General features: G+C 43.9%; 1 protein-coding gene across 1 annotated transcript in view; it reads left to right on the top strand.

The window, feature by feature from the left end:
• Positions 1 to 24,834, top strand: part of myt1lb (myelin transcription factor 1-like, b) — a 29,557-nt gene that overhangs the window by 2,905 nt on the left and 1,818 nt on the right. Inside the window, exons 2-17 of the mRNA XM_070842324.1 lie at positions 633 to 1,802; positions 5,120 to 5,254; positions 8,006 to 8,096; positions 9,461 to 9,568; positions 10,471 to 10,697; positions 11,139 to 11,425; positions 14,970 to 15,206; positions 16,966 to 17,087; positions 17,615 to 17,677; positions 18,443 to 18,511; positions 19,557 to 19,619; positions 19,822 to 19,905; positions 22,455 to 22,676; positions 23,487 to 23,581; positions 24,113 to 24,216; positions 24,351 to 24,494. Coding sequence (XP_070698425.1) covers positions 633 to 1,802; positions 5,120 to 5,254; positions 8,006 to 8,096; positions 9,461 to 9,568; positions 10,471 to 10,697; positions 11,139 to 11,425; positions 14,970 to 15,206; positions 16,966 to 17,087; positions 17,615 to 17,677; positions 18,443 to 18,511; positions 19,557 to 19,619; positions 19,822 to 19,905; positions 22,455 to 22,676; positions 23,487 to 23,581; positions 24,113 to 24,216; positions 24,351 to 24,494 — 3,221 coding nt within the window. The remainder of the gene's footprint in view (positions 1 to 632; positions 1,803 to 5,119; positions 5,255 to 8,005; positions 8,097 to 9,460; positions 9,569 to 10,470; positions 10,698 to 11,138; positions 11,426 to 14,969; positions 15,207 to 16,965; positions 17,088 to 17,614; positions 17,678 to 18,442; positions 18,512 to 19,556; positions 19,620 to 19,821; positions 19,906 to 22,454; positions 22,677 to 23,486; positions 23,582 to 24,112; positions 24,217 to 24,350; positions 24,495 to 24,834) is intronic.

The following is a 24,834-nucleotide window of genomic DNA, read 5'->3' as shown; positions in this document are numbered from 1 at the left end:
CAGAAGAGGTTCAGTAACCTTTTGCAGCCTGTCAGAATCAATTAGGCAGTGAAAGGAATTCTAAAGATACTGATGATTGAATGAAAAAAGAACTTTACCAGCAAACGATGAATAGCTACTGACTGGGGTTCATCACGTTGCAGATGGAACACCATATTATCTCTCAGATTTTAGGCTCTCCTGTAAAAAATTGCTCCCTCTAATTCAAAGATTTCTTACAGTGTTTTGATTTACACTGCTGAATTATGAATAAAATGTTATCTCATTTGCATCTATTTACAGAATTCTTTAGTAATGTTATTAATCATAAGACCTGTGAATATAATTCTCTAAAGACATCCAGGACACCAGGGCAAAAACATAACTTGCCAAAGATAGAATCCCTGGTTTCATAGATTCTCATTTATCAGAGCATCTTTCTCTGGAACTTTCCCCAACTGCTATATTTTGACTTCCTGTGCTGATTCACAATTCAGAACACAAGCTGCTGTTAAGACTCTCAAAGTAAATTATTAGGGGAAGCAAAGAGTTCCTTATCCAATTTAGATGGACCAACCCCAGAAATCTGATTTACCAGTAAAATAGAATGAGGGAAATGAAATTACAAGACATTTGTTCTTTCTTTCCAACAGAGGACGATCAGATGAGCAGCAGCGAGGGGGCCGAGGGCGATGGTGGAGGTGGCAGCGACAATTCCAAATCCGGCCCAGCAACGGAGAAGGACGACAACAACAACGATGAGTACGAGAACTACGATGAACTCGTGGCCAAGTCCCTCCTCAACCTGGGCAAGATCGCAGAAGACGCCGCCAACCGAGCCATGACCGAGTCTGAGATGAATAGCAACTCCTCCAACAGCGCAGAGGAAGATGAGGAGGAGGAGGAAGAGGAGGAGGAGGAAGAGGAGGAGGAGGATGAAGAGGAGGAGGAGGAAGAAGAGGAAGAGGAGGATGAGGAGGAAGAAGAAGTGCTGGAGGGGGGCGAAACACAGAGGGGCGACCTGAGTTTGGATGTTAACAGCGATGTGGTTCGGGAGACAGTGGATTCCCTTAAACTCCTGGCACAAGGTCATGGTGCAGTGCTGTCTGACAATTTAGATGGACAGGAGTTTGACGATGGCACAGCCGAGAACAGGAATGAGAATGACTGTACTCACAATGGGGGGAATGCACACAATGGTGGTAATGTTAAGACCACCAGTAATGGACAAATAGAAAACAGTGATGAGGAAGTGTGTTTAAGCAGTCTGGAGTGCCTAAGGAACCAATGCTTCGATCTGGCTCGGAAATTAAGTGAAACAAAGTCAACTGACCGCAACGGACCATCCCAGCAAAATCATTTTTCGTGTGGGGATTCCTCTCAACAACTCCAGCACCACGGCTATGGGGATTTCCACCACAGCCAAGACGACAGGCGGGCCCTCGATAGGAACTATTCTGACATGGACAATCTCATGAAGCTTGAGGAGCAGCTGAGCCCGCGCTCCAAGGCCTTCTCCAGTTGTGCGCAGGATGACCAATATCACACCAACCACCAGGACTTTGATGAGGACACAGCGTCTGTGACGTCGGACCGATCAGAAGAAGTGTTTGACATGACAAAGGGTAACCTGTCTCTGTTGGAGAAGGCCATTGCACTAGAGTCAGAACGTGCCAAGGCAATGCGGGATAAAATGGCGGCAGAAGCTGCCAGGAGAGAAGGGGTGAGGTACAACCATGAAGACCATGGCCCGCGGCACGGCTACGGTGTTGAGCGTAAAGCCCGCCTTCCTGATGGTATGAAGAAGCCTTTCTACCATAAAGGTGAGTGATTCTTTCAAACACGGACACGCTCAGATGCACACCAAGCTTCCACTGGAAACCATATCTACTCAAGTGTAGACGTGTTTACCTCATTTAACAAGCTCAGGTAAAGTGTTTGTCTGTCACTGTTTGGCTCTGTATTCTATCTATCCTGTACTGGAGACGAGACAGCCCACATGCATTCTGGGAACCTCACTATAACCCCAGGACAAGCTTTTTCAGCCAATTTGGAAATTCGCATCTCAGTAGCAGCGGGAGCGGCAGCAGCAGCTTATGTTGTTAAAATAGGCCAGCATGGAAACATCAGAGGGTAGGCTTGTCAGGCATAAGTAATGGCAATCTGCATGGCCTGTTAGGACCGCAAATCTCATCCCTGCGATGCAGCTTGGGGTAAAGCTGCCTATTTTTAAACCTGTGCAAGCGCTTGGGAGAGGAAGCTACAAAACAGAGACCTTCTGCCTTTAGAAGGATCATTCTGTAGGGAACAATGAAGTGATTTATGTCTGTTTATGATGCTTATGACCTACCATTCAGACTGATACCTACCGATGCCACAGAAAGAAAAATACACATATATGCTCAGTCATAGTACAAAGACTGCAGTATTCCATCAGTGGTAGTTGTTATGTAGTGTGTCTGCTTGTGTACGTACAGAGTAGAGTTGCAGTGGCATTTCCAGTGGTCTGATTTCAAGCTCCATTGTTTAATTCCTCATTATTCCTCCCATCATACCCTTTAGTGAAACAATAGTCAGACGTAGGTTAAATCATTTCCTCCCATAAGGAAGGTATCAGATGAAACCAACAAATAAGGGCATGCCAATTCACAGCGGGGTCATATTAAACCTTAAATGCCACAAAACTCACAGCAGGTATATACTGCTACACAAACGTTAATTTCAAGAGCGTTTCATGGCCCTTATGTCTGGCTAATGTCGGAATAATGAGAGGACGCGAGACAGTTGCGTCACGATAACATCTTTCCCCGGGCGAGATAGTAGCAGACACTCGTTGACCAGGGTTCCTGTGTGATTCATAAAACAGAGCATTTTGAGGGAGGGGGAACTGGGTATGGAGGCTCCTGCAGAGAAGCATGAGGCCGAGATGAAAATTGAACAGTATCAGAATGACCGATAACGAACGACAGGCCCACTGACTGCACATTAATTATCCAGAGATGGTATGGTAATGGGGGCCATTTGCTATGCAAAGCGCAGACCGTCCCCAGCCACAATCAATATCCCCTGCTTTCTAATATGCCTTCCACTTGGCTGCCTCCACTCTCTGCAGTGGAGGAGCGCGGCAGGCAGAACGCACGGGCGTCACGTATGTGTGCTTACGCAGGCGGGCATGCGTGTGTGTGTGTGTGTGTGTGTGGAAATTGAGAATTATTTCCAACATACTATTCAAACACTAACAGTCAATGCAATAATGTGCTCCAAGAGAAGCCATTATTAAAAAGCCACATTTTACATGCAGACCAGTTTCTTCATCAACATGAAATTTCTCTGCCTTTGCTGCACCGGTGCCAGACAGAAGAGTCAAACGTGACCTGGCAATATTGTCCCAAACTCATATGCCTTAACATGACATGGATAGGTTACAACCACGGAGGATAACAATGGGATTTCATTTGGTGACTCACTTGTGAATGTGTGAGTAGGTGGTGCTCCCTGTCACCTCTGAATCCTCTCCTTTCTCAACCCCTCTCTTACCCCCTTTCATTTGATTGTTCTTCTCGTTGCTCTTACTCCACAACCTCTGGTTTATTTTGGTTTGTCGGTAAGTGCTTTCTGTGGTGCTACTAAGTTGCACAGGCCTCTAAAACTTTAATCAGTGGCCTGTCTTTCTGTGGCATGAGATAATAGCCACTCCCCTGTCTACTCTGCTAATACTAGCTACAAATAAAGGTTTCTGTCATTCAGATGGCTGCAAATTGATTCTACAATCTGATACAACACTACACTCCTGGACGTCTGCTATGAAAAGATATTAAAGGCTATTATTGTTTCGTAAATCTTTCTAATTTTCCTTTAAAGTGGTAATGTAAACTGCATCCTACAAGAGTGTATGTTGACTGTAAGAAGAATCCTTGACCTTGTTTGGAAGTCAAATGGCTTTAAAGGTGGATGGTTACATCTGCAGAAATGATGCCAGTTGGCACAGCTTGGCATCGCTGCTTTTTGGTGGTAACTATATCTGAACTGGGTTTCAAAGAAATAGGAGAACCAGGTTTTGGGAAGCGAAAGACAATCTCGTCCGGTGTGTGTGTGTATGTATTTGAGCATGTGTGTGTGCTTTTTGGGACCGTCATTGTCATACTCTGCTCAACAAGCTGTCGCGTGAAGGCACGAGTGGTTTCAACGGAGACAAGTGTGATAAAGTTTGAATTGAGAGATGAAACATGTTTGATGGAAGGTCACTAACATGAGAGTTCTAACGTTCCTCAAATCTTCAGAATTTCAGACAGAAAAACAAACTTCATGAGCTAAAGATCTGTCATCAAGCCAATTATTGGGTCGTCATTCTTGTCAGTCTTTACCCCCCTTTTGTTCAAATAAACAGAGCAATAAATGATTGCCTATAAATGAAATAAATTCCACTTACATTTCAAATGTTTTGGTAGTGATAGTCAGAGGCGCATATTTGGTTTCAGAAATGAGGTGGTTCTTCAACTTAAAACTGAAAATACAATTTCCTCGCATTTTGTATTTATATCAATCTAGAAAATAACACATTATCACGACATCATGATTAATAAATGAATGGTAGTCAAATAAAACCGACACAATAATATTCACAATATTCACACTGTGACCTTTGAGTTTTCATTGATGGAGACCATGTATGTAATTATAAATATTGCATGTGCGTTGTCCTGCATCATCACTAAAAGGAACACTGCCTTATCCAATATTTAATATGATGTTCAAAATAAGAACTTGAAAAGTGAGAGACGTGTCCCATAGAAATTGTGTCTGTTGCAATAGTTATTTAAAGGTCCGGGAAATTGAGGTGATAAAGGACATATATAAACCCTAAATAGCAAAGCACACAGCTTGTGTTTTTCAACATCCTTACTGATGCAGCAGTGCTGAGCTCTCACCATAATTTATGGCTGCTTTTTCTTATGTCATATACTTTCTGTTATTAGCCCATGGCATTTTAACACCCTTGTAACTTAAGTGACATCTGGGAGACATGTTTCTTTGCTCTGAAGTTATGTGCCAGCCCCACATGTGCTAACGTGTTGTACTCAGTACATCAGTCAATTATTTTGTCATGTGTAATAACCTCAGTGTGACTCTCTGCTAACAGATGCTTCGCGTGCAGACAAGAAGGAAAGTCGGTGTCCGACACCGGGCTGTGACGGCACAGGTCATGTGACGGGCTTGTACCCCCACCATCGGAGCCTGTCCGGCTGTCCGCACAAAGACAGGGTGCCACCAGAAAGTAAGCACCTCAGTCACACTGCAGCCAAACATTGGTTTGGCTATTTTACACAACCTGTGGCCGTCATGCTCTTTAATGCTCAGGAATCGGCATGTTTCCCGTGATGACTGCTACGTCTGGCTCGTCTGTGTTGTGTACTTGCTGTTGTGGTTGGACTGTGTTTGATATTTCAGCGGGGGGGGGCACACTGAGGGGTCAGATGGATTGAAGCTGCACTTCTCTTGTGACCTTTTGCATGGGGCCATGGTTTTGCTTGCCGATTGCTTTGCCTAGTGTTCCGTGGTGTTAAGGTGGAAAATAAAGCCTTGGTGATTCAGATAATGGCAATGCAGCGATTGGCGGGATCAGTGATCTGCTGCATTAGACTTTCCCCTCCACTAGACTGACTGTGAGTGATTGAGAGCACATGATAATCCCATTCACTGTTATTGGTTTCATCATTCTAGGGATGTATGGGTAGCATGCTCCTTCACAGCATGGTTTATTGATGCATGTGTGTGTGATAAATAAGTTAAATGTCATACTGTTGTATTTCTTTAATTTGGATTGTTTTTAATGTTAATTGAGTCTTAACATTTCATGTTTCACAAAATACTCACAGACCTTGATAATACTGAGCCTGCTTCAGCCACCCATGCCATAAACCCCATTCATTTATTTGTATTCCTTGCTCAATTAAGTTTTGTTGAATAGAAAGGCAGTATCATATCTCTAAGCCACGGATCAAGTGAAGTGGCAATAAACATTAGCCTTGAATGAATAGTGAATTTTCCCTTTAGAGATTTCACCTCGGCTATTTAGTCTCATTCACCTTGTGCAAACTTCTCAATAAAAGTCCCTTTACACGTTTCATTAACCGCAGCATGAAAATCAAGTTATGATCTGCCATGACCCAGACTGCAATCAAAATAAAAGAGGGTCTTAATAATGACAAAGAAATTAGTTACCATTAAAGCCAGGCTTGTAAAGACCAGCAGTGTCACAGATTACTCTTGTTCTGCGGAGCGCCACTCACACAAAGGTCCCTAACCTGAGATGTACTCGCCTCCCAGAAATGTGAAATGACTCAGAGCAGTTGACCTTGACTGGGATCAGAGCCTCAAAATGGAATTTGGAATGGGCTTGAATTGATTGTCACTAGAGATTTTGGAATATGATGTCTGTGTTCCTCCTCCTGTTCCTCATTTGCGTTGATGGGGCTGACTTTTTGGGAGATGATACCGCTAATACTGCACAGGATGCACTGGATCACAAAAAGATCTCTTCTTGATCTTTGTGGCATATTCTTCACTTCTTCTTCTCTCACTTCAAAATGACACTTGAGAGCGAAACACACACTCACACACTCACACACACACACACACACACACACACACACACACACAGACAGAGTCTTGTGGCAGTTAAAAGGTGACCTGCCTTAGGTGGGATGATTTTTCCCAGGGTCCCAGTCACCAGGCTTCTTTCAATATGTGGTCAATAATGTCATGTAGACATACTCCTTGTTCAGCGCTTTAAAGGTAAATATGAGAACATGTCACACATGTAGTTGCCTGTGGGGAGGATTCAGCTGTGGGCAAGTCTCTCTCCCCTATTAGCGAATTTGCTATACTGAATGGACAATGTATTATTAATGCGTTGGCTTCATTTAATTGGGAAATCACACAGTACAACCAGACCCTTCCTTGGGAAATGTGAGAAATGACGATTAAATCATATCTCAAATTCATTATTTCCCATTTCTCAATGTAGCTCTTTTCTGCCGAATGCTGAAATATTTAATCAGCTCGCACGAGAGTCTTTGTTTTTGTCTTTAAAGTGAATTACCTTTGTAACACATGAGCCATTTGGAGCCACACTGCCTCCTGTTTGCTTCCTTGTTTTATTAGTTTCCCTGGTATCCTTACAGTTCGGAATCAGACCCACTGCTTTCATTTCTTGCTATTCTGTCTGTGTCTTTGCAGAGGGCAGAACTTGGATATGCATAATGTATTGGCTTGTGGCATGTTGAGGTGGCAGGCTTTGTCCAATTACCTGCACCGAACACCAATTAGTATGTAAGGGAAGGAGGATGATGAGGGGTTAAAGTTTAAGGGGGTGATAATGATGAAGCTGGTGCCGATGGGGTTTGGCCCTGTGCGAGAAACGACCCTTCCCCTCGCCCCCGCCTGCGGTGCTCTGACGGCTCTTCTCGGACATCCATAGATCATTAATCTAATTGGCTGGTTGCCGAGGGGATCTGAGACAGTTATGGACTGTTTTAATGGTAAATGGTATTGAAGACTGCGCTCTCTACCCTAACAACGTGCAGATGATAACAAAGCACAGTCTATCAACGAGCTGTATTCCATCTGTGTGCTTCCTCCATTGATTTCGAGGCATGTGTTTTGCATGATTGCTAGCTGTTGGTTGCTCTGCTCTCTGCATGCCCAAAATTTCCTTCCTTTTCTGTCTCTTGCTGGCTTTGTCCTGTTAAACTTAAATGACATCTTTTTATTCATGACTGTCCCTATTCCATGAATACTAATTTGAAAGGGCTGGATAAGTGGAAGCAATATGGTGGGAAACCTTGCCTGCCCTCTCAAACTAGTGTTCATTAAAATGAAGAAGAGGTCATTTGGGTTCACACAGGCTCATTTCTTAATGATGTTTATAATGCCAAGCTCCTCACACACTAATAGAGCTCATGCGTGATCGTAAGGGGCTCCTAACCTTCCCTGTCTTTCACTCCTATCTCCTGTCTGTGTGAAGTTGTGGCAATGTATGAGAATGTTCTTAAGTGTCCTACGCCTGGCTGCACGGGACGCGGCCATGTCAATAGCAACAGAAACTCCCACAGAAGGTAAGTGACAGCCTGCCCATATGAAACTGGCACTGTCCGTGTTGCATCCTCATTTTTTCACTGTGGGGCTTTTTTTTTTTTCAACGAGGTATAATTTTGTCATCCTCAATGTTTTTTTCACGTCATCTTTTCGTTTAGTTATTGTTAATCCAGTTGTTTTCGTCTTTCCAACACCATTGGTGTCTGTGTGTGGATAAATTCAGTCTTTCTTACGATGTCGGGTAGGTGGAAATATTTAAAGTAGCTCAGCTGCTTAACAATGTCATAGTTTAACTGAGACTGATTAGAATGCAGCAACGCACACCTTCCACAGCATAAATCATTTATCAGCTCATGGCAAAAAAATGGCATCTATCAGGTGCAGGTTTGGAGGGAGAAACTGAAATAGCAGGGCGCTCTTGCCAGTGCTGTCAGACGGGGCGAGGTGACAGTGAAAGAGGAGTGTCACCCACAGCAGATGCTCAGGGAGTCGGGCATAGCAGCAGCCATTAGCACCTTTCTGCCACTCAGCCAGGGTGACAGGAGAGGTGCAGACCTGGGAGGACCAGAATGCCTCCATGCTGTGCTCACTGACACGGCTGCAGCGCAAAATAGGCACGCTCGTGGACACGAACAGTAAACTTTCACTTTTACTAGAAAGAGCTGATATAAACCTCCATACTGCCACACACTTCCCAACCCGATACACACTCCTACTCCTGCACACGTTCATGCACGTCTGATGACAGGTGCTCATGAACACAACTCAATACTGGCTTCAGGCCATTGTCAAAGATAATTTTTTCACCACGGCCCAGCACACTACAGTTGACAGACTGGATGGAGAATAATAGGGGTTAAGGATAACAACATGAACTTTTGTCACATTCGGTCAGTTAGTTGTCAGGAGGAAGTTTTACAGCTGTAAATTCTATCGGAACATATTGTAGGTGTAGATCCCAAGTTTACGTTAGTGTGTGTGTGTCCTGTCAGCATGTGTTTAAGGGAAACAAAATGCTGCAGAAAGCACATAAAAATGCACATTTGTCCATAGAGGGATATCTATTCTGAGAATTATTTCGAGCTGCCAGACCAAAAACACACAAGCTGCTGCCAGTTTTGTCGTTATCAAAAGTGTTAAAAGTGGTGAAAATGAATGATTCTGCATTTTAATGAGAGACTTGGTGAACTCTAGTCAGGTATTTTCAAACTGGTAGACAATGGGACTGACTGGCTGACAGACAGATGTGCATTAGATGTTCTCAGGCTGGTTGACAACTACTCAAAGATTTTCAGCGTGTGCATTCAGTGTACCATTTTCACCTACAAAAGTATGTTTCAGACGCACGTTCCACTACGCTACTTACGTCGCTTTCTCATTTCAGTCTGTCAGGATGTCCCATAGCTGCAGCTGAAAAACTGGCCAAAGTTCAGGAGAAGCACCAGAGCTGCGACGGCTCCAAATCCAACCAGGCCTCCGACCGTGTCTTAAGGTAGTATTCACTCCTTACTTCATCTGCATCATGTGTGATGGATTCTAAATTGAAAGTAGCCAGATTACGGAATGGAAAGCAATATGGCATAGATAATATGCTGTTCTCCCGCTGCGAGCTGTCAGTGCATAGTCGGTCCATGTGTGGTAAATTGTCACAGTGTTGGGTAGTAAATAGGTGGTCATTCCCAAAAAGGATAATAAACACTTATTCTGCAGAGAACTATTATTCCGTCATGTTGGAATGTTTTGTTTCCTCTGCATTTTGTAAAGCTATTGAGATTTTAAGTCTTCCCTTTTTGTTTTATGTTTATGTTCTCCTGTCCCCGGAGAATACTTGCAAGAGACGGCATGTTCATATCTGTGCTCACGAGTGAAGGCAAATCACTTTATTAGATTTCAACAAAATTGGCCTCGTTTATCATAGCAAAGGCGGAGCGTTTTGAATGAGAGTTTCTTTCATAGTCATGAAAATGCTATGATAAAAACTTGTAAGTAATTGTACATTTTATATTTATATCTAATTGAACATCAACAGCACAAGATCTTGCATTTCATTTCTTCCCGGTCTTAGATTGGGGATAGAAATGCATCATAAATGATAAAAGCACATCAGAAGTATGTAATGAAAATGCAGAAATTCAATTTTGACAGTTTTTTATTGGCTAGACATGAAAAGGAGGAAAACTTCCATGCTATGGTGTATAAAGGGGAAGTCCCGCACCCTAAATCACCCCACCACCCACCAGCATCATCTTCCATATACTAATCCTGGAGTATTACCATAACAGACTGCCCCCTCCCTTGCATCTGCCCATTTTTTAACCAAAGTTCCCTCTCCTACCCCTGGGCAATGTTGAGTGCCTCGGTCCAACTTCCACCCCCTCGTCATTTATTTTCCAGGCCTATGTGCTTTGTCAAACAACTGGACTATCCACAGTATGGTTACAAGAACAATGTTTCCACCAGCACGCCCCGCTCCAACCTGGCCAAGGAGCTGGAGAAGTACTCCAAGACCAGCTTCGACTACAGCGCCTTCGATGGCAGTAACAACCACCAAGTGTACGGGAAACGGGCCATCGCACCGAAAGTTCACGGACAAAGAGACACTTCCCCCAAAGGATACGATGGTACTGTTTCACCACTAGATTCATAGACATCTTTTCCACGTCTCATATAATGAATTTACTGTTAAAGTTACAAGATTTGATAAACTCACATGCACACGCATGATCATGGAAAGATTCCTTTCCACTGTGTCAAGCAACAAGCAACATTTCAGGGTCACAAGAATACGTTACAGAATCCTCTGAAGTGGCATATTATGTTCAATCTTGAGAGTCAAGTTAGTTCAAGATGACACTGAGAAATCCACAGTCTGCACAGTATTTGACAGGTTTGCAGGATCTAACTTAAACATGCATTAAAAACACCCAACGTCGCCTTAATGAATAGAAAAGCAAATTACTACGTTGAAGTCGTGTAAACCGATATCATACATCACATCACACTTGAAGTATTTCTCAAAATGCATTAAGGCCTCTTAATCTTGTCTCCAATACATCTCGCAGCTAAACGTTACTGCAAGAACTCCAGCTCGGCCAGCAGCACCACCAGCACCTACGCTCCCAGCAGTAGCAGCAGCAGCCTGAGCTGTGGAGGTGGAGGAGGGGGAGCAGGAGGAGGCAGGGGGGGTGGGGGCAGCAGCGCCAGCAGCACCTGCAGCAAGAGCAGCTTTGACTACAGTCACGACATGGAGGCCGCCCACATGGCGGCCACGGCCATCCTCAACCTGTCCACGCGCTGCCGGGAGATGCCCCACGGCATGGGGGGGAAGCCTCAGGACCTGTGCTCGCAGGTAGGAGGGGTGAGGAGGGATCATTCCATATTGTACAGTCTTTCACCTTAATGTCAAAACAAGTGAGATTAACAGGTGTGAGCACATTGTTCAAATTCTGGTGAGCTGCTGGTTTGTTCAGGCAGGACACTCTTATTTCTTTGATGAAAGGAAGTTCCAGACATCACCTGACTTGACACTGCAGCCTCACATGACTTCTGTAAGACCGTGGCCTCCTGCCGCAGTCACACAAAAAATCCACTGACAGATTATCTCTGTGCTTCCTTCATTATACTAATGCCAGCAGTGAAAACTGTCAAAGATAGGGAGATTTCAGCTGCACACACGGCATGTACACATACACACACTCACACACACACACACATTCCATTAAAGATCCAGAGCTGTGTCGTACACTCAGTGCTCAGCAGGGCAGTTTTTTATTTTCCGTCTGGGGATCAGATAGGAGCAGGACGAAGCACCGTTTGACACGGCGTGAGCCCAGTGTGTCATTTCTGAGCAGATATGGTGACGGTGTTCCTGTATTATCTGCGCCCAGATGCTGAGCTGGAAAATGGGGGCCAGAAAGAGAGCGCACAGCAGAGGGCTAATGCTGGCTTAATGCTAATGTTGACAGCGGAGACGGCCAGAGAATGAGACTGAGGGTGATAGAATTTAAATTAAAGAAAGAGAGCAAAGGAGGGCTTTTTTTTGTGGGAGGTTTCTAAATGTCACAGGGCAGGAGGAGAGGAGGAAGGTACTGAGGAAAGAGATGGGAGAGCGGAAGAAAGGAGGAGGAAAGGATAAAAGCTAAAAGCAACACACTTCCAAAGAAAAGTGGAACGGAATAAAGTTGGCGGGAACAAACGCCCGGAGCAGTCAGGACTTCCTCTGGTCCTACCTCATTTCATTGTGTGTCCTTCTCCTGCTGCGGGGCCAGACGAGCAGGATGCTCTCAGGGCAGGATGGGAAGACGGGAGACTTCAGAGGGTTTTTTATTCTTCTTCTTCCCCTTTCATCTCAACACCTCACCTCATGGCGCACACTGTTCCTTTCTGTGTCTGAATGAAACTTCTCTCTCACACACACACACACACATTTTTCTCCTTGTTTTTGTTGCCTGTCTACCCGCCTGTTCCTCATTCTCTCAGTTTGCTTATTGAATTCATTTGAGTTGACTGACAGTACTGGAATGAACTGACTGTATTTAATGTCTTAAAGTCATTTGTCAGGTTAGGCTGCTTTGGTAGTTAGAGTAAGGAGGGAAACTGATTTAAGCAGTGAAAGAGAAATTCAGTGTCTGGGGGGAGGGGTCAAAAAACAAAAGTTTTATAGAACAAGATAAAGTGATATGTTGAAACTGAATAGATTGCTATGTAGTAATGTGAAAAAAAACATGAAAATATCTTGTTAGAACTCAAAAAGGGTTTTTTTGGTAAAAATCAGAAGATTTCAAAATTTCAAATTTTTACTCAAAGACATAAACAGGCATCCATGAATATTTGTACATATTGGTACATTTTTGCAAAATTGATCCTTCTGAAGAATACATGAAGGGAAATAAAGGCCAGAGAGGAAGACCGATCGTGATGCTGGTCTCATTTTGAGACCTGGAATAGGTGGGCAGAAGTAATGCAGTGGGAATTAGCAAGTGACCTCTTACGCCCTGGCCCTCTTCCTCCCAGCATCTCCATGGCAACAGAGGTCGGGGGTTACCAGGGGGCCAGAGTGAGAAGGGGGCGGCCTCTAATGAAGGAGGTGGGGTGCATCCTCACATGTCATCCTCGTTAATTCGATATGAAGGGGTGGGTCACGTTAATTGGACAATGACATACAATACAGTGGTTGACAAGGAGAGGGTGGTCCGCTGAGCATATTCACATGGACAAGGCGAGTCGTGGCAACACGCGCTAAGGCATGTGCCATCGGATCCATTCCTCAGCAACATGACCTTTATTTTACAGACTCTTGTAGTCCTTTACTCATTTCATACTCATCTTCTGCCTCCCCCTCTCTCTTTTCAAAGCTCCTAGCTAAACCCACAATTGAACTTTTAGTGAGTATGTGTTTGACTGAAGCAGACACTTACAACATGGAATAATGTCAGATGAGCAGTTTTGCAGGTGCTATTGTAGAGGCTCAGTTTCTGTTGGGCCCACTCAGCCTTATAAAGAACAGTGTTTGTATTTAGCACCCCATCATCTGTGTTTGTCCTGCATGATTTCCAGTTTTTATAGTACCTTTTATTATTCACAGTGAGATATTTTCCTCCACAGACTAATGACCCAGCAGTAATAGTGTTTTTCAAGCCTTTTTTTCCAATCCTCGGTTCAGCCACAGTTCCTGCAGTATTCATGCCCAGTCCCAAATCTAGCACCCCGTGCGTTTGAGTCAATGTGCGTCACAGAGGTTTTGGCTTCAGACACCGGGAGAATCCACCCCTAGGGACACTGTCGGCTGGAATCAGCATAAGAGCAGGCTTTCCTACTCATGAAAGGAAGCAAAGGGAGCAAGGAGGGCGAGGAGGAGAGGGGAGATGAGAAGAGGGAGTCAGAGAGAGAGATATTAATGAGAGCAAGGACACAAACACATGCACACGCCTACTAAAACATAATCCTTAGAGGAGTGGGACTCTTTTTATGTATACAGTATGTGTCGGATGTAGATTAAAGAAAAGGCAAACATATGTACATATACTGACACACACCCACATTCAGGAGGCAAAGCTAATGCTTTAGTGAGCAGTCACTCTTGTTGGATGTGGCCCACTTTGTCCCAGAACACGGTATAGTTCTGCCTCTATTTTTGGGTTTGCAGTAGTCTAGTTCCAGCCACTGCTGCTCATCACTGCTCTCAACCCCACCCCTAACCCTCAGCCCCTGCCCCCCTGCGATGTCCACTCACATTAGTCTCACATACACACAACGCAAAGTCATGCACACACACCCTTCTGACTACACAGGACACAGTGGAGACCACAGAGGCATGGAAGGAAAGAGAGAGAAAGAGAAAAGAGGGGGTTCACACAGGGATGCACTCGTCCTTGAGCGCTGATGACCTCTTCCTCTTTGGAGTGTGTGTAACACTACATTGTTACTGTAAACTGTAAGTGTCTAATGTTTCATCCGAGACAGACTTGACAAAAAAAACTAAATTGGAATATTGTTTCAGGTATTTGAACTGCAGGTGCTCTTGATCCATCTTTCTAGACAAATAAAAAGTTCAAAAGTGAACACATCACTGTAGGAACGGAAAATTCAAGCACTTTTCATGTACTTCTTTAGTATTCAGCATGTATGCAGCTACTGTTTTGCCCAGCTCTGATCCAAGAATTTGAATATGTTTGACTGCTATTTAATCAAAACCTCTCTCTCTCTTTTATCCTTTTCTCTCCATCCCTGCCTCCTTATGCTCTGTGCATCCTTTTACCCTTCCTCATGATCACCTTACTGAAAACACACAATGCAACATGCACACACCCATCACTGCCTCATATACTGACCTAACTTCCCCACATCCATATACATTCGCACGCACACAACCCACATCCGCATACGCTTTCCAGAGTCCCGGTCTCGATGTTGATGAGAACGGTACGTTGGACCTGAGTATGAGCAAGCGCCTGTGCAGTGGCAGCGGTGGTGGAGGAGACTCTGTGCTCACCCCTCTAGAGCCCATGTCCCCCCAGAGGCAAGCCGCCCTGCTGGGCTCCCGCTGCTACGGCATGGGGGACGCCGCAGACTGCTGGGACCTGCCTGTAGACTACACCAAGATCAAACACATAGACGAGGACGAGAAAGAGGTAAAGGGGAAAATAACAAAAACCATGTTGGAAATCCACCTGACCGCTAATGTCGGATTGTGGCCAGATAAAGCAGAAATGATGTATCACTTTTTTTCAGGAAGGGCGGTGAATCGCCTCAGAGAGATCAATAACATTGTGCTACATTAAGCTATAATAGCGTCATTCTTATTCATTAAAGTATTTTCGTTCTGATCAGCTTAAACCATAGGGCTGCTGTCCTCTGGATGACGTTGATGATAGTCATTGAAGCAGTAGTGTTTGATGGTCTGTGGTGAGACAGTGCAGTTGGCATGTGTCATTTATATTGTCTGTTCTATGTATGTCAGCCCAGATTATCCCCCCCCCAAGGCACCGATTCAACAGTGTCTCCAAGTCAAACATTTGCATTGCCGTCTGATTGTGCTCTAGGTTTCTTACCTCCCTGTCTGACTCACTGCTATATTTCGAATCATTAGAAAGTCATATTAGGGATTTTTGAGGGAAACCTAATGAATCTGCATGTTAATTGATGTCAGCATTGCCATGCACAGAGGTATCTGCTCTGTTTGTATCACGTTCCCCACATGCTGGCTTTCTGTTTTTACATTTCGCTCTTCTCCAAAATGAATTATGCAAAGTAGCACCTTGGGAGGGAATCGGAATAGCTCATCTCATCAAAGAACTGCTGGAAATCAATGCACCACTGCTGGGTGCGCCTGTCGGTGTGTACAGGCGCATGCATGTACAGTACATGTGCCTCTGTTGGTGTGTGCGAGATGTGAATATTCAGATGAGTGTGTGTGTGTCTGTACCACTGTCTCTTTGGGAGTGTGTCTGCGTGTATATGCGAGCTCCATCCCTAGCCTACTTTCTGCTCTGCGTCTCTGTATGTATGCATGTGTCGTTCTCCTTCCTGTCTGCCTCTCAGCCTGCGCTCCCTTTAATTGGAGAAGCTCGCTGGCTGACCCAGCATCACACACTCCGAGACAGCTTGAGCACTGGATAATTTGGGCTGTATCTGGACCTGTCTCTTCATCGGCATTACTGTACATACACTGTGAGCAAGGAAAAAAGGAAAGAGGATTTGCATCAACAGCCATCGTGCCCTGGCTGCATGCACTGCAGACAAAGCACAGACCCACATAGCACAGCCAGCAGCGGGCTGACGCTACACCGCAGTGCCATCTAGTGACCGACTGGTGCAATAGGACCGGCCGCCTTCCTGAATGTTCTGAACTCACACACACACACAAGAATGCTCTATGAACACATGCATACTGACAAACGCGCCCACCGACACATAGACACACACAGTAATCGTTTGGCACCGGGCCATTATTTCCTCTCAGGGATTCTAATTTCTAGCTCTGTTAGACTGACAGGTGAGCCTCAGTAGGCACACAAGCTCAACCATTAGCATTAAAATTGACAAAACTCTATGGTCTGACATGTGGTGTGTGTGTGTGTGTGTGTGTGTGTGTGTGTGTGTGTGTGTGTGTGTGTACGTGTAGAAAAAACAGACAAAGCGGTAAAGAAGGTGAAGGACAAAGAATTTCTCTTTAAAGAGTTAATCTTGTGCTAGTTCATGAAATGCACTCTGACTTTCAGCTTGTTGAGTGCACGTGTTGTATAATATGTGCATACAAGCACGTTTTTTTTCAAAATGTATAATGAAACAAACAAAAAGGATCATTTTCATCTCTCTCTGCCACTCCCTGTCCTCTTCCTCCCCTTCATCTCGTCTTCCTCTCTTCCCTTTGTTGCCACCCGATCTCAGCCGGATGACCTGGATCCCTTCCATGACCTGCTGGAGGACCGTTCCTACACCACAGATGTTAACATGCCCAGCCCAAAGCCCAAGTATGTCCAGTGCAAAGAGAGTAAGAAGGACCTGATAACGTAAGAGCCCTCCTACTCTTCTCAACATGCCCAGTGTTCCTCCCATCCACCTGACCACATTTGCTTCTCCCCACTCATGCTCCGCTTTTCCCTCTCATCGTATTATTATTTTTTGTTCCCATCCTTCCTCTTGCCCAGTTAACTCAGTTGCTCAGAGAACCACTGTTCTTTCTCTCTCCCCCCTCCATCCTGTGCTGCCGCCTTGCTATATGACTTATATTTAACAGCTTTACCCATTTGTCAAAACTGATCTCAGAGCCGGAAGCTTCTCCTAATGTCATCATTGTAGTTTCCCTCTTTTTGGTGCTTTCTCCTTATACGACACGACACTAGTAGTCAGTATTGTGCCATATGGAGTGTAGCTGATCTCAGGAGCCCCAATATTAATCACAGACAGTGAAGCTAAACTGGAAACAATGAAAACCAACAGTGGAAAAAAATCTGAAACAACCCCTTTTTTCTGTAATTTTCACATTTTCTTCTCCTTCCCTTTGGGCTTATAAATCTGTCTATTTTTCTGGTGGCAGATGTCCCACACCGGGGTGTGATGGAAGTGGTCACTTGACGAGCAATTTCGCCTCACATCGAAGGTGTGACTTCCTTTTCTCCTGGTGGATTCTAAGTCTATTTCTCTTTATTGTTTTCAGCTTACCTCAACTATGCTGTCAAACACCTGTAGGCAGAATGTCTCTCTCTTTTGTTAGCCCTTTGACTATTGGCAACCTGACATCCTGAGACAAGGATATGATGAAATAAGGAAAGAGTGAATTAATTAAAGATGGGATACATGCATTTTTTTTAGGCTAAACCCTGGGATAAAATTATTTCTCAATGGGCCATGTGTAAAGCCTTCTAAGCTGATGTAATTCAGTCCTCCAGGCCTGTCCCACAGTGCAGTGCAGACTAAGCATTTAGCATTCAGAGCAAGAAGACATAAGCAGAATTGCTGAGTGTTGCAGTGTGAGGTGAGTCGGCAAGGGCTGAATGATATCAGTCTGGAGGCTGGCAGGGCTGCACATACATGATGATGATTTCCCCAGAACAATTAAGTTCTAGTCTTTTGAAACAACCCCACATGATAATTTATTATTTTCATTAGCACATTCCTAATCGCATAAAGACAAAACATCCTTGTCGTTACGTATGAATACAAATACTCAGAGGGTTAACTGATTTAAATCAACTCCCTGCACTTGCATCATGGCTTTTTTTGCATTTCCTGGTTAATGTTTTATTTGTGTTTGTGTATGTCTGTACGGACATATGAGTGTGCTCTTAGAGAGGAGTTTGTGTTGCAGTGGTTGGGGTGACTTGTCATTTTGGTGTAACTAATGTTTCATTGATGTATTTTTCAGTCTCTCAGGTTGTCCTTTAGCTGATAAAAGCATTCGAAGTATGCTGGCCAACAACGCGCAAGAGCTCAAGTAAGGCGTGAGATGACTCACTGATACATGTATGATTTGTATGTCTTGCTCATTCTGCCTATGTAAGGCCAATCTCATTGATGCCGGTGCCCAAAGATGTTAATTAAAGCACAGTATGGATAGAAATGCTGCTCAAATATGTGGTCACGGAGCTTTGTTTGTTTCCCCTGCTATTTATGGACAGCTATTTTAAGCTTGGCGGTATATGTATTCGTTATGATATCATCAAATAATAAATATAATGTAATCCGAACCAAACCAACAATGCATTGATCCTACTGACAAGTATTGTGTGTGTATCTAAAGCCTGATAGATGTTATTCCTCTGTGCCATAGACGTCCATCCAAAAAACAAATTAAATACACAGCCAAACTGTTTGACTGAAGTCAGAGGGTATTTAGAGATGGACTAACAGGTTTGGTATTTTAACATAATTTGCTGACTGTAAGAAACAAAATGATTTTGCCAGCCGTAGTCTTATCTAATCTATTATTTATAACCAGTGTGTGAAATGCACTGAGTCTCAGGGGCTCTCAGCCCAGAGCTTAATACCTAGGACCCCCAGAAAACATCGAAATCATTTTACGCTGTCCAACAACATACAAACACTCCAAACACAAATGTCCATATTCATCTGAAGAAAAACCTTTAGAAATGAAAAGAATTGCACTTGGCCCTCTTATATGGACCTCGTGTGCTCCCTTTTTTTCTCCATATAATTTTAGAGACACATTTTTGAATTTGTTTTAGCATTTAGCATGGAGTTAGTGGCTGACATGCAGCACAGTAACGCCGGTCTGTCCTAGCCCTCCAACATGACCAGGCCCTCCTACCAATTATCGTTTAGTATTAGTGTATTTTGCTTTCTAATTCTATCTGTAGGAAAGCAATCGTACGCAGTTTTGTTTTCACATTTAATAGACAGTGGACTTCAAAACGACTGTAAGAGCTATACATTAAATATATACTATGTTAACTGTATGAATATATAAATACTGTGCTTTTGCTGTAGGCCCTGAGCCCTTTTTGTGTTTTCTGCCCCAGGTGCCCGACACCAGGGTGCGATGGTTCGGGACATATCACTGGCAACTACGCCTCACACAGAAGGTACAACACACATTCTGCAGCAAACATCCATGAACCATTTCAACACCTCTCACTTTTCTGTCTCACGTTCATCCAAAAGTTCTTTCCTTACTACTTGCTTCTTCTTTTCTCCCCCTCTCTCTCACTCCAGCACACACACACACACACACACACACACACGTTCTGTATGCTTCAACATTGTAACACTGTCATTTATCTGCAGTCTCTCAGGGTGTCCGCGGGCCAGGAAAAGTGGGATAAAGATCATCCACAGTAAAGAGAACAAGGAGGACCAGGAGCCTATCAGGTACAGTACAGACACTGATCATTAGTCTTCTGTCTTCTTTTAAAACCCTGAGACTGAAACTCTGCTACCAACACCGCTCATTGTTCACCACTTACTTTACATTTCCCTTGTGAAATGCTAAACATTACACGTGACTTTACTTTTCCTGTTTTAAAATGATGCAAGTAGGCTGCATGAATGGGAGCAAAAGAGTAATACACTTTTTTCTAATCAGCGCATCGCTCTTCGACGCACAGTGATGCAAGCAGGAATAAATCAGCATTAGCTCACAGCAGACAAATGTGGTGTGTGAAGTGTGAAGTTTCAACCCAAATGCAAAGGTGCAGGAGAAACTTCAGAAGAGCAAGGTTGTACCAGTTTAGAGAGGGGAGAGTCTGCAGTCTCTGGTGAACTCCCAGTCACACAGGTAAGGAAAGACAGAGAGGCAAGCAGAGAGGGAGAGAACAAGGCAGAGAGAGATTGATTGGACTCTACCTAAATCCCACAATGGGCTTGTCTGGCCTCAGCCCTGCAGCTGCATTGATTTCTCCGGTGGTGCAGAGCACAAATAACACGCTTTGGCCATTCTGGATCTTGTCATTCTGTTGGATTCTCAGGACACTTTGCACAGGTATCCCTATCAGTATGCTCCGTTGATGTCAAATATCTTTGTAAGATATTTCGATTTCTTAGTTGAGCTTTGAGCTTTGCAAAAAATAATGAGGAACTTGAGGCGGTGAGTAAAGTCTGTTGGCGTTAAAAAAAGATATGGTTGTAACTAATGACCAGTCCGCAGAATGAAGCTCATTAAAACAAACAAACTCTAAATTAAAGGTCTGGCTATTTTGCAGTGTTGAAAGTAAATGGAGTAAATGAATTCCACATCTTGATCTTTAGGTTTTCCCTCCTTGGATTAGGGATGCTGACATCATCCTTTGCACCCTGTTCCCTTGAGCCTATCATGCTCAGAGGCTCTTCTTGTTTCTGCCATTGGGAAGATCCTAAAACTTTCTCTGGCTCTCATGCTAGAAAGTTAAAGTGAGAAATGTCCACACTGATCAGAGTGAAAGCAAAAGCGCTGTAGCTATTCTAATTATTATTCTTGCCAAAGAGAGGGAACCCTGGGTTTTTGGGGAGAGTGCAGGAGAGTCTTTTACCCCATATTCATACTTTAATTCAACCCTCCCTTAGAGATTTCTTGACAGAGCTGTTTACAGTTTGGAATGGTACTAAAATGAAAATGAAAAACTAAATCAGTCCTGCGGGGACGTTTTCAGTCTGTGGGTGACTTGAACACTCTTTACGGTCCGTTCTTCCACAATAGACCGAAGACACAAACTAAAGTGACTTGTTTGCAGTTTGGTTATTTCCCTTAACCTCTTAAGACCCGAGCTCTTGTTTGATATGCATTTTGTATTTCCCCTTGCTATTTGGGCTTATTGGACCCTGATAAGTATAAAACCTAAGCATCATCTTTTTACATGGTGTAGTTTTAGAGAAAAATTATCGGTCTTAATTTCCAGAAAACACAATAAAGTCACCTTTGTGCAAAACTCTTTATTTCCACCCTGAACATAACAGTTTTTTTTCCTGACTGCTTTCGCATGTATTTATAACACATACAAAACATATTTTGAACATGTTTTGAAAATCAAGGTGCAAAACACAATATGAAATATCAACAATTTTGCCCACATACATGTCCATACGGCCCCAGCTAAGCAGAATTAACTACTATGGTAATATAACCCAAACTGTGATGTCCACACATGTGTACGCCAGGTCTTTAGAGGTTATTGTTTGCATTAATTGTTTGTCTCTAACATGTCAGAAAATAGTGAAAAATGTCCAAAGTTACTCAGTTTACTGTGAAACGTTACAAAGAAAACCATCAAATCCTCACATTTGAGCAGCTGAAACCAGCACACCTAGTCAAAAGGTGACAAAGCGTACTTCTGATCTATACTTACTAGGGGAAAGATCTCTTATGCCACAGAAGAAGACACTGTGGCCGACAGCGGTACACACGATAACCCCTGTTTGTTATCTTTGCTGCAGTCAAAAAGCTGCGAAGTTGAACTAAAACCAGGTAGCTGCTATTTGCAGACAGGAGTGACACTTTAAAACTGGAGCTAGCTTTAACCATAATCCATTTTGTGAGCTATGACATTTGGAATAATTTACTGCCTCATTGCATCTGATTAGCACCGGTGTTGATGCTCTGTCAGTGTTCCAAAACAGTGATAAGGCTGCCACTGGGACAGCTTTAAATAAGATGATGGTATCTTTGTTTATATCAAAGCGAAAGAGATAGAAGGAAGCAGAAAAATGATATTTGCTCAACCGGTATATGGTGTTTTAGCACTCGGGAGGCAAACAGACTGTACTGTGTACCCGGGAGCCGAGCTGAGACTCAGCAGGTCATTCTTTGGTGGAAGAAAGGATGATGTCACCAATGTGACGAAAAGTTGGCTGCATCAGTTTTGAAAATTTTAAGTAAACGAAGGTTGGGGGTTGATGTGTGTGTTAAAGAGTGAAAATGACTCAAACATTTCACTCTGTCCCCTCAGGTGTCCAGTCCCGGGGTGTGACGGTCAGGGACACGTGACAGGGAAGTACGCATCCCACAGAAGTGCATCAGGATGCCCCATAGCAGCCAAGAGACAAAAGGACGGCTACCTAAACGGCATCCAGTTCACATGGAAGTCCGGCAAAACAGAGGGCATGTCCTGTCCCACACCGGGCTGTGACGGCTCGGGCCACGTCAGCGGGAGCTTCCTGACACATCGCAGGTGGGTCCAGGAAATTTGGCTGGAGAGCTAGATTTCAAGATTTGACACAATGTGTGTTCTTACTGAAAAAAAATGCAAAGCAGAACTAATATGCATCCTGCAGCATTAACATGTCTGAGCGGTGGAGTACTAGGAAACCCTTGCCAGGAACATGTAACACATCCTTGTGCACATGCATGAGATGAACAAAACAGGGACCCATGCATAGAAAAAAAAGCTCTATAATGCTGCCAGAGGCCAAAACTAACTTAAACTTCATTCTAGAGCAAAGATAAATTCAATCAAGAGTGCAGATTTAATGTAATGTTCCATGAGAACACTTGACGCAGCAGTCTTTAAAGAAACACCTTCGCTTTTCTTGTTCAGAGTTCGGTAAAAATAGTGATACGCTCTCAAGCCCCCATAGCTGGAACCAGCGGTGCAGCCTAGTGCAAAGACAGGAAGTTACTGGTCCTGTCCAAGAAAAAGTCAGACACACAATCTTGTGTTGTTTTTAGACTTTGGGTTTTGTGTGGATTAGACTAAGATATAACATGATGATTAGTGAGCTTTAGAGGTGCTGGTTGGCAGATTTTGTTACTGTTTCTTTCTGCTACGCTAACTGCTTCCTGGCTGTAGTTACATATTTAACACACAGACACGAGAGCGGTATCAATATTCTCATCTAACTTTTCCTTTAAGACTGGCATTAACGAGGGTTTCTTCTCAGCCTCCCTATATGGAAAACCCAGCAGTCTATGAACCATGTTGACTCACTGTGTATGTGCGGAATATACTGAAACAATGCTTCCTCTCCTATGCTGCCTCTAGTCTGTCGGGTTGTCCACGTGCCACCTCCGCCATGCGGAAAGCCAGGCTCTCTGGAGTGGAGATGCTAACAATAAAGCAGCAACGTGCCAGCAATGGTAACTACAACTACCACTCACCCACACAATACAACCAATCAGGAGCGCACGTGTGGAATGATTTGCTGAACAGAATTCCAATTTCACATAATGAACCAATCAGGAAGGTATGTGTGGTGACCATTGTCTGATTGAAGACTTGAATTGGGAATAAAATGCCCTTCAGGGGTAGGTTGTAGATAATATGGGCTGGGCTTCCTAGACAGTATTCACCCGTGGAATATCTGAGCTAGCTTGTGGTGCTGTGCTCCATCTGTTTTCAGAGACGGACTGCAGAGAATGTCGGCCCTTCGTAAAGGGATGTGACAGGATCATAATGTCATTTGTCTCAATCAGCTACAATGACTTGCTTTAGTTCTATCATAGAGGTGAAGACAGCCCCACACAGTGCCCAGCAGAACTCCCACTTAGTTTGTCATGTCGTGTAACTTTATTTACTTTAATTCAACATAAAGGCTGTTAACCTCATTTATGAGTGAGACTTTGCAGTAGTGTGTCAGTGCAAATGCTGGTGCTCCTCCTCCTCTGCAGGACTGGAGCACGAAGAGGAGATCAAACAGCTGGATGAAGAAATCAAAGATTTGAGTGAATCAAATTCACAAGTGGAAGCAGACATGATCAAACTTAGAACACAGGTAAGTCGCTTCCTGGCGAGCTGCGTTCATTCGTCCTGTGTTTCTTTACATGCGAGTGGGCAGCGGCGTGGAGCTGCCTGCGCGAACACAGAGCTGTGCCATAACATCCTCTCATCCACACCTCCTTTCCGCAGATTACAACAATGGAGTCCAACCTGAAGTCCATAGAGGAGGAAAACAAGGTGATTGAACAGCAAAATGAATCTCTCCTGCATGAGCTGGCCAACCTCAGCCAGTCACTGATTAACAGTTTAGCTAATGTCCAGCTCCCTCATATGGTAAGGGCCACCAGGAACGGCAAGCGGGCAAGTTGCAGAATATAGCTAACAGTGGCATTATAGCAGCTTATTCATTTATTTGTGTATTTAACCACAGCCTATTGTGCATGCTTAGTCTAAACTGTGGAACATGCTTGTCTTTCCAACTGAGGGGGAGTTGTGAAATGAGGTCTGCTTGGGCATTTTTTACAGCGGTAGCAACAGACATTTTTGCTACATACAACTGTTTAGGTAAAGAAGTGTATCCAGCATATATTGACACTTGTCTGTGCATTTAGAGAGGTATGATGATTAAAGGCTTTCACGTAATGTTTTATTGCAAAGCTGTTGAATTTTGGAA

This window comes from Pempheris klunzingeri, chromosome 13 (genome assembly GCF_042242105.1).
Source record: "Pempheris klunzingeri isolate RE-2024b chromosome 13, fPemKlu1.hap1, whole genome shotgun sequence".
Taxonomy (NCBI): Eukaryota; Metazoa; Chordata; class Actinopteri; order Acropomatiformes; family Pempheridae; genus Pempheris; species Pempheris klunzingeri.
Note: the sequence above shows the minus strand (reverse complement) of the source record. Positions and strands in the feature narration are given on the sequence as shown.